This window comes from Dromaius novaehollandiae, chromosome 24, assembly GCF_036370855.1.
Source record: "Dromaius novaehollandiae isolate bDroNov1 chromosome 24, bDroNov1.hap1, whole genome shotgun sequence".
Lineage (NCBI taxonomy): Eukaryota > Metazoa > Chordata > Aves > Casuariiformes > Dromaiidae > Dromaius > Dromaius novaehollandiae.
Window position 1 is genome coordinate 10,487,875 of NC_088121.1, and position 14,140 is coordinate 10,502,014.

The 14,140-nt window shown below is 53.4% G+C and overlaps 1 protein-coding gene across 1 annotated transcript; it reads left to right on the plus strand.

The window, feature by feature from the left end:
* The first annotated feature begins 12,093 nt into the window (after positions 1–12,093).
* LOC135323584 (olfactory receptor 14A16-like) lies at positions 12,094–13,026 on the plus strand. Its single transcript, XM_064497184.1, has one exon. The coding sequence runs from the start codon at positions 12,094–12,096 to the stop codon at positions 13,024–13,026; it is 933 nt and encodes a 310-aa protein (XP_064353254.1).
* Positions 13,027–14,140: the final 1,114 nt, after the last annotated feature.

The following is a 14,140-nucleotide window of genomic DNA, read 5'->3' on the forward strand; positions in this document are numbered from 1 at the left end:
AGTGCTGCTGCAGTGCCCAGCACCTGCTCTAAGATTGGGCCTTTGGCTTGTCTGAGCCTCAGCAAGACTGCTGATGCTGTTCCTCTTCTGCCTGGGACGCCTCCAAAGGCGGAGAGAGCAATACCAAGGGACAGCAATGTTTTCACAGGGTTTTCACTCGCCGGAAAGCAGAGGGAGGTCAGCATCTGCCAGCTGCAGGTCTCTTCTAAGCCCCGTCAGCTGAGCTGACCCAAGGAGGCCAAGGCAAGCAGGCTTGAAGGCTTTGTTCCTGGACTCGTGTGGCGCTGCTGGGCACTGCTGGCCTCTGCATGCCTCCTGTGGGAAATGGAAGGGACACCTCCCGCCACGGTCAGCAGCCATTCCTCTGGGAGCGGAGACTGTGCCCAGGCATTTCCCGATGGGAAGGCAAGGGGCTGAATCTCACAGCTGATTCAGCCGTTGTGTAGCCATTGGGTCGTGGAAGAATTTCCCTTGGAAGAGTTCTCTGGAGGTGCTCTGATCCAAGTCATGCTCCGAGCAGGCTGGGATTCCAAGCCGCATGTAGCTGTGGTGCTGCAGAGACTGCACCAACCCCTTGTTTGCAGGAGAAGACCCCCCCACCCCTGGAGACGCCCAAGGCCACCAGGCCTTTTCAGCTGGAGAGGAGTGGGAAAAGTGAACTCGGGGGCCTGCAAAGAACAAGGACAGCCATTCCAGGCAGCCGAAGACCGTTCCAAAGCTCCCCATGCCTATCTGCTTCGGCACCAGATGCAGCACCCAGGAAATGCAGGGGATGGGATGTGAGGATGTTCCAGGTGGTTATCTGCAGTCTCATACCTCTCCGCCAAAACCTCTGGAGCAGCCGGTGGTTTCCTGCAGGGCCCGGGAAAGATTTTTTTCCCCCCAGCTCTGTCAGGTCTGTGTAAATTCTTTTTGCCCCTCTCTGGAGGCCCTAAGGTGGCTGCAGGCTGAGAGAGGAAAGGGGTGGGGCAGCGCTGGTGTCTCCCGCCCTGGTGGGCGTGAGAAGCCTGCCAGGGCTGGCCGGGAGGCAGGCCTTGCTCACATGCCCAGGGAACAGCCGATCGCCAGCTTTGGGGTCAGGAAGGAATTTTCCCCCAGGACACATTGACAGCAGTGCCTGGGGGTTTTTCGCCTTCCTCTGGAGCAGTGAGCACGGCCCATTGCCAAGGCTCCTCTGCGCCCTTGCAGGCCAGTGGCTGCCTGCTCTTGCAGCCCCAAGACACCAGCTGTGCCCTGCAGCTCTCAGTCTCTGCCTGCCCTGGGGCACAGTGTGTTTGGAAAGGCTGGAGGCTTGAGGATGCATGCCGTGAGGAGCTGCCCCTTGTCATCTGTGCCTGCATGCACACAATAAAAGCAAAGTGCTGTTCTGCTCTCCTAGGTGTGCTGGTTGTGTGGTGCGTGTCCTGGCTGTGGCCTGAGAGCTTGCTGCTGCAGCTGCGCTGTCAGGAACTGCCGGTCCCCTCCTGCCCACGGGGCTTGTCATCCCCCCTGCCCTGGGGAGTTTGGAGGGTTGGCCTTTGCCCCAGCCCTTCCTGGGGGGCGGTGGGTGTGTCTCAGCAGCCTGTGTCCAAGGCGTGTTCAGTGCCTGCCTCCTGGCTTGGGGTTAGAGTGGGCCAGGGAGGAGAGCAGCCAGAGCTCTCCTCTGGCAGGGCTCGGCCGTCACAGGAGAGGTGGCCCTCCCCTCCTGAAACACATGGTTGTAGATGGGGCCCCTGGCCCTAGAAAAGACACTCTGTGCCTCACTGTCATCCCCTTCCTTTCCTTGTTCGCCTTTTCTCCAAGTGGCCACCAATTTGAAGCCTCACCATGGCCACTGCCTCCTTGCCCTCTCCTGCCCATCTCTTCTAGACCTGTACTGCCACCTCCTCCTCTTGCCCACTCCTAATGCCTGCACCTGCCTCCGCAGCCTGCCACAAACACATCTTCCGCTCCTTTGCTGCATCCTCCTCTGGTCTCCACATCTCCCAGACTTCTGAGATAACCTCCTCACCTTTCCTTGGGCATCATCCACAGGCTGAGGGCCTCGCTGAGAATGGCCTGTCTGCCAGCTGACATGACAAGAGCAACTCTGAACATGGGTGTCAGGAAGGGGCACCAGGTGCTGTGAGCCAGCAGAAGAGCCCCTTTGCACCATTCGGTAGGCTCAGCAGAGTTGAGTTGCTGGCCTGCAGACAGAGCTGGCCATCCCTGCTTTCTCCTGAGGCGAGTCCAAGGACCACTGTAGGAGCACTAGTCTTCTGCTCAGCTACAGCCATGCCTGTGCCCGGCCATGGACACCTGGCCCATGGCCAGACCTCTTGGCCTCACGCGGGACCTACCTGCTGATCACTGGACTGTGTCTGACCCCAGGCACCCTCATCAGACCTCATGCTGACCTTGACCTGTGGATTGGTTTCCCGGCTTGACCTCGGACCTGTCTCATCACTGGAGGTAGGTAGTGTGCTGTTTGCTCTCTTTTCTATATTGTCCTCACACAAAAAGACCCAGAAGCAACTGAAGCGCACAAAGACTATGATGAGGTCGTATGACTTTGCCAGTGATTGTCTCAACTCCAGTTTTTCAACTCTAGCTTGAAAGCTGTCATTACGTCTTTACATGTCTGTCAGTAGACTTACCCTGTCTATAACATATAATGTAAGTCTGTCCCACTTTTAGAATGACGGTGTATGAAGCAAAAAAATGGACCAGGAGCAGGCACATGGGTGGGAAAGTGACCATGAGGTCAATTCAATGGGTGAAGCTGATAGGCCAGCACTTGACTGCTATGTGGGGTAAGTGGTTGTCAGGTCGTGTCTGCCTGAATACCTGATAGGCTACCAACAGGCACAGGGCTAGGATGCAGGTTTTGTGGTCACTCCTGTCTCTGCAGGTGATTGGTCAGCAGCAGGCACATGGCTTGTGTACTTCTGCCCTGTGTAGTACTGACTGCATAGCAGCAGGCACATAGCTGAGTTGTGTCTATCAGGAAGCTGAAAGGCCGGCAGCTGGTGTGTGGGTTGGATGTTGTTTGTGAGGTCCTTTGTATCTGAGGACGATGGATGGCAAAGTTATGATGAGGTGAATTATGTCTTGGCAGTTCTGAAGTTACTAGGAGGACCCTGGCTGTGAAGATGACAGTGATGTCACTTCTGTCTCTTGAAGGTGATGGTCCAGCAGCAGGCACCGGGGTGTGGAAGTGACTGTGAGGTCACCTCTGTCTGTGCAGCTTAGAGGCCAGCAGCAAGTACACAGCTTGAATGTTCATTGTGCGGTCACGTAAGGTGGAGCAGCTGATAGGCCAGTACCAAGTACATGGCAGTGAAGGTGACTGGTGACTGTGAGGTCACTGCAGTATCAGCTCTTGATAGGCCAGCAGGAGGCACATGGCTTGGTTGTCGATTGTGAAGTCACCTCTGCTGTAGTACCTGACTGGATAGCAGCAGGCAAATAGCTGGGTCATGTCCACCAGAGAAGTAGCAGGGCCTGCAACAGGCACCTGAGCTTGACAGATGTTTGTGAGGTAACTTCTTTCTGAGCAGCTGATAGGTCAGCCTGTGGCTCATGCTGAAGGTAATTGTTCATGAGGTCACTTGTCCTGAAGTATGTGATAGGCAAGCAGCAGGATCACAGCATGGGAATGTGCTTCTGAGGTCACTTGTACCTGAGGCTCTGATTAGACAGCAGGCACAGAGCCTGCTGACACAGAGCCTGCAGGCACAGAGCCCTTGCCCTGCTGGCAACACTCTTCCCAGTGCAGCCCAGGAAACCATTGGCTTTCTTTGCCACGAGGACACGTTGCTGCCTCATGTTGTCTACCAGCACCCCCAGGTCCTTCTCTGCGAAGCTGCTTTCCAGCCGGTCAGCACCCAGCATGTCCTGGTGCATAGGATTACTCTTTCTCACATGCAAGACGTTGCATTTCCCTTTGTGGAGCTTCATGAGGTTCCGCTATGCCCATTCCTCCAGCCTGCCAAAGTCCCTCTGAATGGCAGTGCAAACAGCTGTTGCATCATGGCTGTATTTTAGGAGAAGATTGTGTCTCAGAAGCTTGTAGGCCCTTGGGAGGCACATGACCATGCAGGGGACTGTGAAGTCACTTCTGTCTCTGCAGGTGATGGGCCAGGAGCGAGTACATGAGTTGGAAACTGTCTGTGAGGTCACTTCTGCCTGAGTGCCTGATAGGCCAGCAGCAGGCACAGAGCTGCTCAAAGGCCAATCTGAGGCACATGGCCACCAAGGTGATGCTGAGGTCACTTCTGTCTCTGCAAGTGATGGGCAAGGAGCAGGCACATGGGTGGGAAACAGTCTGTGAGGGGACTTGCGTCTCAGTACCTAGGGGGTGATTTTTCTACCTGTGTGGTTTGCACCTCGAAGTAGATGGAGCCATCTTCTCCAGTCTTTCTTTCCTGAAGCTCAGACATGTATGTTTTGCCATCAGGGGAGCTGAATCCCACCCGTGACTGTTAAACCCGTGCCCTGTGTTCATCCAGAGGACAGCAGGGAGGGTTTTCTCCTGTTGGCTTGCTCCCATGCCACATGGGGCTCTTCAGACGGAATTTGTCTCCCCTTGTTTTGGACAGCCGCCATTGGGAGGTCCGTCCACTCTTGCTCGTACAGGCTTCTCTAACAGCTGACAGAGGGTCTCAGCCCTCATCTGGGGTAATTCATCCTTGCAGCACTATGAACTCACCTGGCTCCTTCATCCTCTCGGCCTCTGGGAGCCTGATCAGTCCAGGCACAGCCTGGCTATTAGCTCGCTCCTGGACTCTTCTTCAGAGGTGGACCCCCTCTGAGGTGAAATCCCAAGTATGGATCTGAAGCTAATTTGGACAAAGGTCCCCTCTTGGCAGTGAGGTGTGGAAAAAAACAAGTGAGATTCAGTTCCTTCTAGAGTCGTCCAGGGCTGTCCCAGCAGGCCTTGCACAGTTAAACTCACCCACCCATCATCAAACTGTACATTAGAGCATGCGGTGTGACTCCTTCTTGATATCACAGAGTCAACAGCCAGATAATGGCTGTGCTGTCCCTGGGCTGCAGGGGCAGCACCCTGGGCTCGGAGGAGATCTAGGCGAGGAGCTGTGCCCTGCTCGGTGGCAGGTCCGCTGCAGAGGGGTGAGTCCTGAGCTGGGTGGCCGTGAGCCGTGCCTGCCTGCCTGCCGGCCGCGGGCTGCTGGGGCGGCTGCAACAGAGGTGCCCTCACAGTCAGCACCCAGACAGGGCCCTTTCACCTGCATCACCCCCACCCCCCAGCACCCCCTCCCCAGGGCTGTCATTGCTGCTGGGTGGGCTCTCTGATACACTGGATGACATCACAGTGCCTACTGGCCAGCACATCTGCTGAGGGCCAATCAGGCAGCTGCAGTGGAAGTGACCTCACAATCAACACTGCAGCCATGTCCTTTTTGCCTGCCTCTCCCCATCCTCTGCAGATGCAGAAGAAAGGACAGAGGGGCAGAAGCAGAGGTGGGAAATACATCTAGTTGAATCCCGTAGTTCCTCAGAACAAAGTTGTTCCATGCAGAGTGCTGGTAGGAAATGTATCGAGAATGAATAACTGTAAGTGTATTTATATATATTTACATATATGTATATAATAAATATATACAATAAAAAAAGAAATTAAAAAATCCATTCCAATTGATAAAAGTTGTGGAGATGACGATTTTTTTCAGCTCTTGCACAGAGTTATTTTTTTAATAGGTTTTACCTTATGACCAAAAGTTGGTGTTGAGGCCTTTATTCATTTGCCCACAGAGAGAGGCTGTTGCTGCCTGAGATGCCCTGGGGTGGCTGTGTTCTCCTATGAAGCTGGGAAATGTGACCCAGAACCTCTGGGAACCTTTCGGGAGCATTAGGTGGTTACCAAGAGAAGTCTCTCAAGACCTCTCAGTGGGACAACTTCTTTCTCTCCCTTGACTAGAAAGGGAAGTCCAGACAATTGCGTTAGACATAGACATGTGCCCTAAAATGGCCTGGCATTGGGTGAGATCAGCCTTATCCCTGCTGTCACCTCAAATGGAGTAGCACTTCATTTACCGTGCAGGGAAGGAAAAGGGAGTGTGGCTAGATGATTAGCGACTCCTTTCAGATATCACTCTCAGGGCTCTTCCTGGGGACAGTGTAAGGGTGGGGGTGTGCAACACTGAGCACAGGACAATGATATGGCACCTCCTGGGCTCCCTGTGGACAAGGAGGCCACAGTGCTTTAAAGAAACAGCATCTTGTCAGAGGCCTCGGTGGCAGAGATAACAGCCATAGCCAAGAGGGCAAAGACCTGTGGAGGCTTGGAACCTTGGCAATGCCCTTGATTGTCTCCACCACAGGCTGTCTTACACTGTCCCAGGCCTCTGCCTCTTTCCCCACAGCCTGTAGACACCTAACCTGCTTCCCTACCTTGTTCTCGCCCCGGGATCTCCCCACCTTTACTGATGTCTCTCTGTCCTCACTTGCTTTTCCTTGAAATACAAAGCCAGGGGCTGATCACAGACTCCCTCTGGGTGACCTGTGGCACCACAGCACTGCCCTTCAAGTGACATTTCCTTTCCCTAATGTCACGTCTGAACCTCTCAAGCTGCAGTTTGTGGCTGTTTCCCCTTCTCTTGCTGTTTCCCACTACCAAGAAAAGCTCCATCATCTCTGAAACAACCCTTCAAGTAGTCACAGGCTCCTACTCTCCTGCCCTCAGCCTCCCCTTCACCAGGCTAAAGAAGCCCAGGTCCTTCAGCCTCTCCATAAAGGCCTTGTCCTTTAGGCCCTGATGCCATCTTGGCAAATCTCCTCTGAACCCTCTCCAGTTCCTCCCCATTCCTGCAGCACTGGGCATCCCACACTGGGACACCTTGTTCTCAATGTGGCCACACCAGTGCTGAGATGAGGGGGATAATAATTCACCTTGTCTGGGTGGCCACTCACTTTCTAACGCAGCCCCGTATGCAGCTGGCCACATCTGTGGTGAGCACGCACCACAGGTTCATATGGCATCCCTTGTAATGTCCAGGCCCTTCTCCTCAGGGTCACTCTTCTGCCCATCAAGACCCAGCCCATCCAGATGCACAACTTTATGAGGTTGTTGTTGCCAAATCCCCAAGTTTCTCCTGGCCGCAAGATTAGTCATGGGGAAACCTGTGACCAAGGTCTTCATGAGACATGCTGGCATCAATAGCAAATGTAATGGTGAAATGAGGTTCCCACTACGAGAGCAAATCCTGTAGTATCCAAGGCCAGAGAGATACAGAGCTGGACTGTGCAGGAATGCCAGGAGAGGGCTTTGCTGCCTGAGCTGACTCTGCAGCCCCCTGGGGCCTGTGACAGAGGTGAACCGATCTCCGGGAAGGACAAGGTGCAACCAAGAAAGTCTCTGGGCCTGGGGAGCCTGTGATCATCATTAGTACAGTCCCTGCTCACATCATCAGGATGTGAGAAGAGGTTCAGGGGGAGGAGAACTCGAAGGGTTTGAGAATGCACAGACTAGAGTGGAGACCTTGGTGTGACATGCCTCCCATTTCTGCAGAACATTTGGATGTAGATGAGATGGACTTTGCCTAAAGGTAGTTGGATTCAGTATTTTGGGCACAAGTAGGAAACCTGAGCTGGCCTGAGGTTTTTGCCCAGCAGCCACTCCAAAAGGGCATGGTTTTCCTCTAGGTCTAATGAGGCATCTGCTGGAAACACACAGTTGTATGGGACATCTGACATGGCCTTGCCTAGGGCCTCTTTTTGTGTCATTAAATCAAGTGCCTGCACTGAATTACGTCAGTGGCCTGCAATGTAGACATCTGCATGAGCCTCAGCTTCGTAGTGAGTAGAACTCTAGTCATAGTAGGCATCTAGGTTCATTTCAGAGGGCCAAGGAAATTCCCCACCTGTCCTCCAGCTGATGCTCTAAAAAGGATGTGGGTCTCCTAGTTGCTCCATCAGAGCAAGCAGACACTGGCAAATGTCTTGCTCCACCTCTGTCTCTTCAACTGCTACCAGGTGTTTGTGTGTGAGCAACAGACTCCAGCCTCCATCTCCAGTGATTCCAATGGGAGCTTAGACAAGGAGCTCGCACGCAGACACCTCTGTTGTGCTCACTTCAGCTTTGGTAAGGGGAATCCCACCTGCTGTGTGTTTGTGGAGTTCACAGGAGTCTGCTGAATCCCACTCCAGCACAGGGGCTTCTAACCTGGCATAAGATGCCCAGATTGACTCATCTGAATCAACAACTGAAGCATGGGTAAATGACTTCCCTTATTGCCCCTTTTCTACCTGTCCTGCCTAGTTAAGAGATGGCAGTAGGGGCTTCCAGAGTGGGACATTTCCACCTCTCCTAGATCATCATCCTCTGAAGAGACAAATTGCAATGCTGGAATCACTCTCTCTCCGGTGTTTAGCGAGAGACCATCAGTGATTATTTCAGTCTACTTCAGTGCACATTTCCCAGGAGGAGAGAGTACAAAGAACAGATAAAGTCACACCTTCAGCTGGGCAGCTATTCCCGAGTGGGATGGAGGGAGCTCATGGCAACCTGGCAGCACTGCTGAGAGACATCTCTGTCCAGAAGCAGCTCCTCTGCAGAGAGCCGCAGGGCTCCAGGCACTGCCTGCAGGTGCCAAGACGAGACAAGGAAGATGAGCAAGATGAGTGAGACAGACAGAAGTTAAGGACAGTCAGGAGTGAGAGGACAGCTGAGAGCTCACTGGTGGGGAAATCTTCACAGCCCCTAATACAGTAAGTCTCTGGCTACAGGGTAATGCAGGTGAGATACCCTGAGAGGTCCTCTAAAGCTACCACCTCCCATGGCTGACAGGGTCTGTCAGGATGGATATCGCAGCCCCTCTTGTGTGGAGCAGGAGGTGCTTTAGAGCAGGGATTCCCAGCCACACCGTCAGAGGGACAGGGCAGCCTGCTGCCTTCTCCCAGGGACGCTGCAGGGTTGTGAAGCCGGGGTGTGCACATAGGTCTGCGCAGGGCTGTAATTCAGAGCAGTGCCCTTGCGACCCAGGGTGTTGTGCGCCCGGGGCAGTGACTCTGCCACCTGCGAGGGTCAGCACTCAGCCTGTGCCGGGAACTCCCCATGGTGCTGTGAGGAGAAGCTCTGGGTGGAAGGAGCAAGCCCCATCAGGGCAGGTTCGTTCTTCTGTTGAGAGGGTGCTGCATGCATCAGGGCTGCTCACAGCTCCAGCTCACCCTGAGAGCATTTCTGGAGGGGCCTTTTCAGAAGGAAGGTCAAGGCAGGGGATACTTGAAAGGGAAGGAGCTGTCATGAGTCTCTGCTTTCAGTTTTACGCTTTGCGTATGATGCAATGTTATTGGATCTGTCAGGATTAAACAGGGGATTGAGATCCCAAAACAGCGATAGTGAGAGAGGAACAGTTGTGGGAGGCACTCAGCAAATGCCTTCATCCACCCCTCAGCCTACACACAGAGCCAGCATCACCTTTCCAGCCTCAGCAAGGTTTGTCTCACCTGCTCCTTAGCCCCTGCAAACTCGGAGGTGCCCCTGGGCAGAGCCCTGCGCCCGGGAGGTTTCTGCAGGGCAGAGCTGAGCACCCGGCGGGTGGGATGAGGTCTGTGAGCACTGACAGGGGAGAGACGTGCAGACAGGGAAACAGCTCCCCACAGGGATGGCTCCAGGCAGCAGAGTCATGCTCAAAGTGTGAGAGGGAACTACAGACTTCAGTGTCTCCTCTCCTCTGCCACCCAGCACAGCCCTCTGCTCCCAAGGCTGTGGGGTTTAGGGCATAAATTGTTTCCTTGGCAGCCAGACATCCAGGAGAGGGGAAACTCCGGAGTGCCCATCTGTCTCTCCCTTGTCCCTTCCTCCACGAGCAGAAATATCATGGTATTGCTCTGTTTCCTTCCTTTCCGTGCTGCTCTTGTTATTCCCCTTTGACTGTCTGAGCAGCAGGGTTTCCAATGCAGTTCAGACACTGACCCTGCAGGTCCAGCCATGCAGACGTGTCCTTGACAGTGAGGTGCTCAAGTCTCCCTTTAACCTGTGGGGTTCTGAGCCATGCAGTGTTGGGGGGCTGGGAATGAGCCAACTCTCTCTCCCGGACACTCCATCTTTAGGACATTCAACTGCTTCTCTGGGGTGCCCAGCTATGCTGCAGGCTGCCCTCCAAAAGGGCAGAGTTCTCCCAGTATTTAGATACTGAGGCCATGGAAATGCTATTGGGTGGCTGGATGTGGGCAGCTGGAAGGAGCCCGATGTCTTCCTGGCTAGAAGGGGAGGGCTGAGACCTCACTCAGGTACTCTGAGGAAGGGTGCTGGGTCAGTTGATCTGCACTTTGAACCTGGATTCCTCTGCTCTCAGCTGTCTCCTTTCTTTTTAGGGTAACAAGAATAGGATCGTCCTCCACCTCAGATGTGCGAGCACAGGGCAGCTGGGAACAAGACAGATGGACAGACCAGCTCTCCTTGCTCTGCACTAAAGCCAGAGTGAATCCTTTTGCCTCTCTGGAATCACAGCTGTTGACTCTGAGTGCAGTAGCAATGCTGAGGATTTCTGCCTTTGAGAATCCTCCTCAAGTGTGACATCTAAAAAAAAAGCCTTAAAATTATTAAGGAATTGACAGTGTTTAAAGCTGGGAGTGAAGATGCTGAAAAGCCCTTCTACATTGTGAGTGGATTAAATCTCACTAGAACTGTGAGTATAAAAGTTTAGTCACCCCTGTTCCCGTGTAATCACTGCTGTAGGTCAGGGCCGACTCCTCAGGATCCCACGAGTGGAGGTCTGTCGTGGCCCGAAAGGATTCGTTCAGGACGACCTCCCTCCCCTTGGGACCAACGACCAAGTTCGTGATGCCCTTGGACTGAATTAAGGTGAAACGACACCAGCCAACCAGTTTTAAGATTTATTTGAATACTGCAACTAGCTAGACAAGTCCCGTGCCATATGTTTCAAACAGATCTTGCCAACATTCAACAAAAGAGAAGGAAAAAGAGAGAAAAAGGGGAAAAGAGAGAGAGAGAGAGAGAGAGAGGGAGATATCACCACCCGTGGATCCAGCGGCGTCCTGTTGGTCCTCTTCCTTTGGGAGTCTCGGCAGTTGGGGGGGGGGGGCGGGAGGGGCTCCCGTCTGGTGGTAGGTGGGTCCTCTTCACCCTGGGTGTAAATTTTGGCGACGCACGTGCAGTAATTACAACTCGAGCAGGGTCTGAACCTAGGTTCCCGCTGAAAAGTTTGTAGCCAAATCAAGGCAAATTAAATAAATAAATTGTAATGGCATGCGTGCAGTGGTTACAGCTCAAGTTGGGTGCCTCCAAAGAGGGACCCCGAACAAAGAGATCCCTGGGCAATTATAGCTTTTTCAAATTAAGTTTCCCACCCCTCACATGGTAGTTCAGACCAATAGTAATTTTTGGGTCTGGCATCTCCTGCTCCTTATTGGGTCTCATCCTTGTTCCTAGGCAGGCTGCTTTTTTTCTCTCTTATCTTTACTGTTGCAGTTTCTGCAAACAGGTGTGTCTTCATTCCTCAGGTTCCGCCATCATCTCTCAAGGTCCTGACAAAGAGGTGGTAACTCCAGCAATTAGCACTATTTCAGCCGTGCACAGGAATGCAAATTGCTGGTAACTCCCTTATCATTCCCGCCTGCACCAGCTCTGGGGCCCTTTCTCACTGAACTAGGGAGTGCGGCCTAAGGCTTCAGCAAATTTAGCTACTCATGCTAAGCAAGTTTTATAGAAGTTGTGCTAAAAACGGCAATAATTTACAGTCCAGGTCCCAAAGTCTCTGCCCGATCGTGGTCTGGTTCAGCGCAGGCTCAGTGTGTCCTGGGTGGTTGCAGGGAGACCATTTCGGGGGTCACAGCAGCTTAGTCCTGTTTCCGCTGGGGACAGACGGCTTGTTTGGGGTTATGGTTTGCTTGCACCTTATGTACCAAGAAATGTTTAAGGCAAAAGTTCACTCATCTGTCCGCCACAAGGTCCCTGCTCCTCACAGCAAACTCGGCCAGTGTGAACAGGAGCTCAAGCCAAGGAGCTCAATGACGCTCCTGCCAAGATGGGGAAAAGTAATGTGTGTGTGTTTGGGGGAGGTTAAGAGAAAGCTTTGCTCAGAGAAGTCTATCCTACCTTGTCAAAATCTCTTTTTCTTCAGACGGTACCCCTGGGTCCTGAGGGAGCAAATGTCCAACAGTAGTTCCCTCAACGAGTTTCTCCTCCTGGCATTCGCAGACACACGGGAGCTGCAGCTCGTGCACTTCTTGCTCTTCCTGGGCATCTACCTGGCTGCCCTCCTGGGCAACAGCCTCATCATCACAGCCATAGTTTGCGACCCCCGCCTCCACACCCCCATGTACTTCTTCCTCCTCAACCTCTCCCTCCTTGACCTTGGCTCCATCTCCACCACTGTCCCCAAATCCATGGCCAATTCCCTGTGGGACACCAGGGCCATTTCCTACTCAGGATGCACTGCCCAGGTATTTCTGCTTCTCTTCTTTATGTCAGCAGAGCATTGTCTTCTCACCATCATGGCCTATGACCGCTACGTTGCCATCTGCAGGCCTCTGCACTATAGCACACTCATGGGCAGCAGAGCTTGTGTCCAAATGGCAGCAGCTGTATGGGCCAGTGGTTTCCTCAATGCTGTCCTGCACACTGGAAATACATTTTCAATACGCCTCTGCCAAGGCAATGCCATGGAGCAATTCTTCTGTGAGGTTCCCCAGCTCCTCAGGCTCTCCTGCTCAGACTCCTACTTCAGGGAGGTTGGGGTTATTGTGCTTAATGCCTTTTTGGGCTTTGTGTGTTTTGTTTTCATTGTGCTGTCCTACGTGCAGATCTTCACTGCTGTGCTGAGGATCCCCTCTGAGCAGGGCCAGCACAAAGCCTTTTCCATGTGCCTCCCGCACCTGGCCGTGGTCTCCCTGTTTCTCAGCACTGGTATTTTTGCGTACCTGAAGCCCCCCTCCATCTCCTCCCCACCTCTGGATCTGGTGGTGGCTGTTCTGTACTCCATGGTGCCTCCAACCGTGAACCCGCTCATCTACAGCATGAGGAACAAGGAGCTCAAGGAGGCACTGAGGAAACTCATTCAGTGGGTGCAATGTCAGCACTAATAACCGTCCCATGTGCATCTGCTCCTCACGTCCAAGGTATCTGGCATCAAAGCTCTGTGCTGTTTATTCCTTCTTTCTTACATTTCTCTGTTACGTTCTTGTAAAAAGAAGAAAAGTTTTTGTTCATGCCTCTTGTCCTCAGGAATCTCTCATTTGAACCTGACCCAGAGACCGTGTTGAAGCAGGAAGCCAGGTTTCCCCCTTCATCAGCCTAGATGGGGGAACCTCAGAGACCGCTAGTCTGAGCTCCCTCAAACCTCCCTCCCGCCCCAGTGCAGTGAGGAGAGTTTCCCTTTGCAGTGTCTCTTTCGGCACTGACAGCAAGGGAGCTCAGGGGCACAGAGTCAGGCTCAGACGAGTACAGACAGGGTGAGACCATGGGTCCCGTGTCCATTGGGAGAGCTCATGTCCCCTGGCCACGGTTAGGGTGTGATCTCCTACTGGTCTCCGGCAGGGGTGGCAGCCAGCTGTCACCATGGGCTGGTCCCTTCCCTCTACAGTGCTCCAACACTGAAAACAGAGCAGGAGGGCAGTCTGGATGCAGCCTTTGGGGACAGACCCTGTGCTCCTCAGGAATGTTCTCCCACTACCACAGCAAGGATTTCCTCACTGCAGCATTCACGTGAGGGCCTGCAGCTTTCCTGGAGACACAAACACTAACAGCAGTAGAACTTTCTCCTTTCAGGGCTGCTCTCCTCACTTCCACACTGCCCTGCTGTGCTCCGATGTGTGTATATGGCCTATGTGCTCTTCCAGCATGGTGGTGGTGGGGCTGTGCCTGCCTGTGCATTCCTGGGAGCACAGACAGGACAAGGCATTGGGTACCTTTAGGCCAGACATGGCCCCTGCAATAACATTTCCGTAATAAAAGGGGATGTCCTCAGTGGTGTGCCTGAAGTCTGGCCTTTCTTCAGAAGCTGGAGTCAAAAATATTCCCAAAGAATTACACCTTGAAAGGGCCTGCTGTTCTGCCTGTGGACTCTATGGGCTCCAGGGGATGAGCTCAGCGTCCCTGGCTGATCTGTTAGGGACTGAGGGCTGGATTCAGGGCTCATTTCTCAGTGACCAGTGCCAGTGGAGATGGGCAATGGTCTCTGAATTGCCTGCCTGGGGC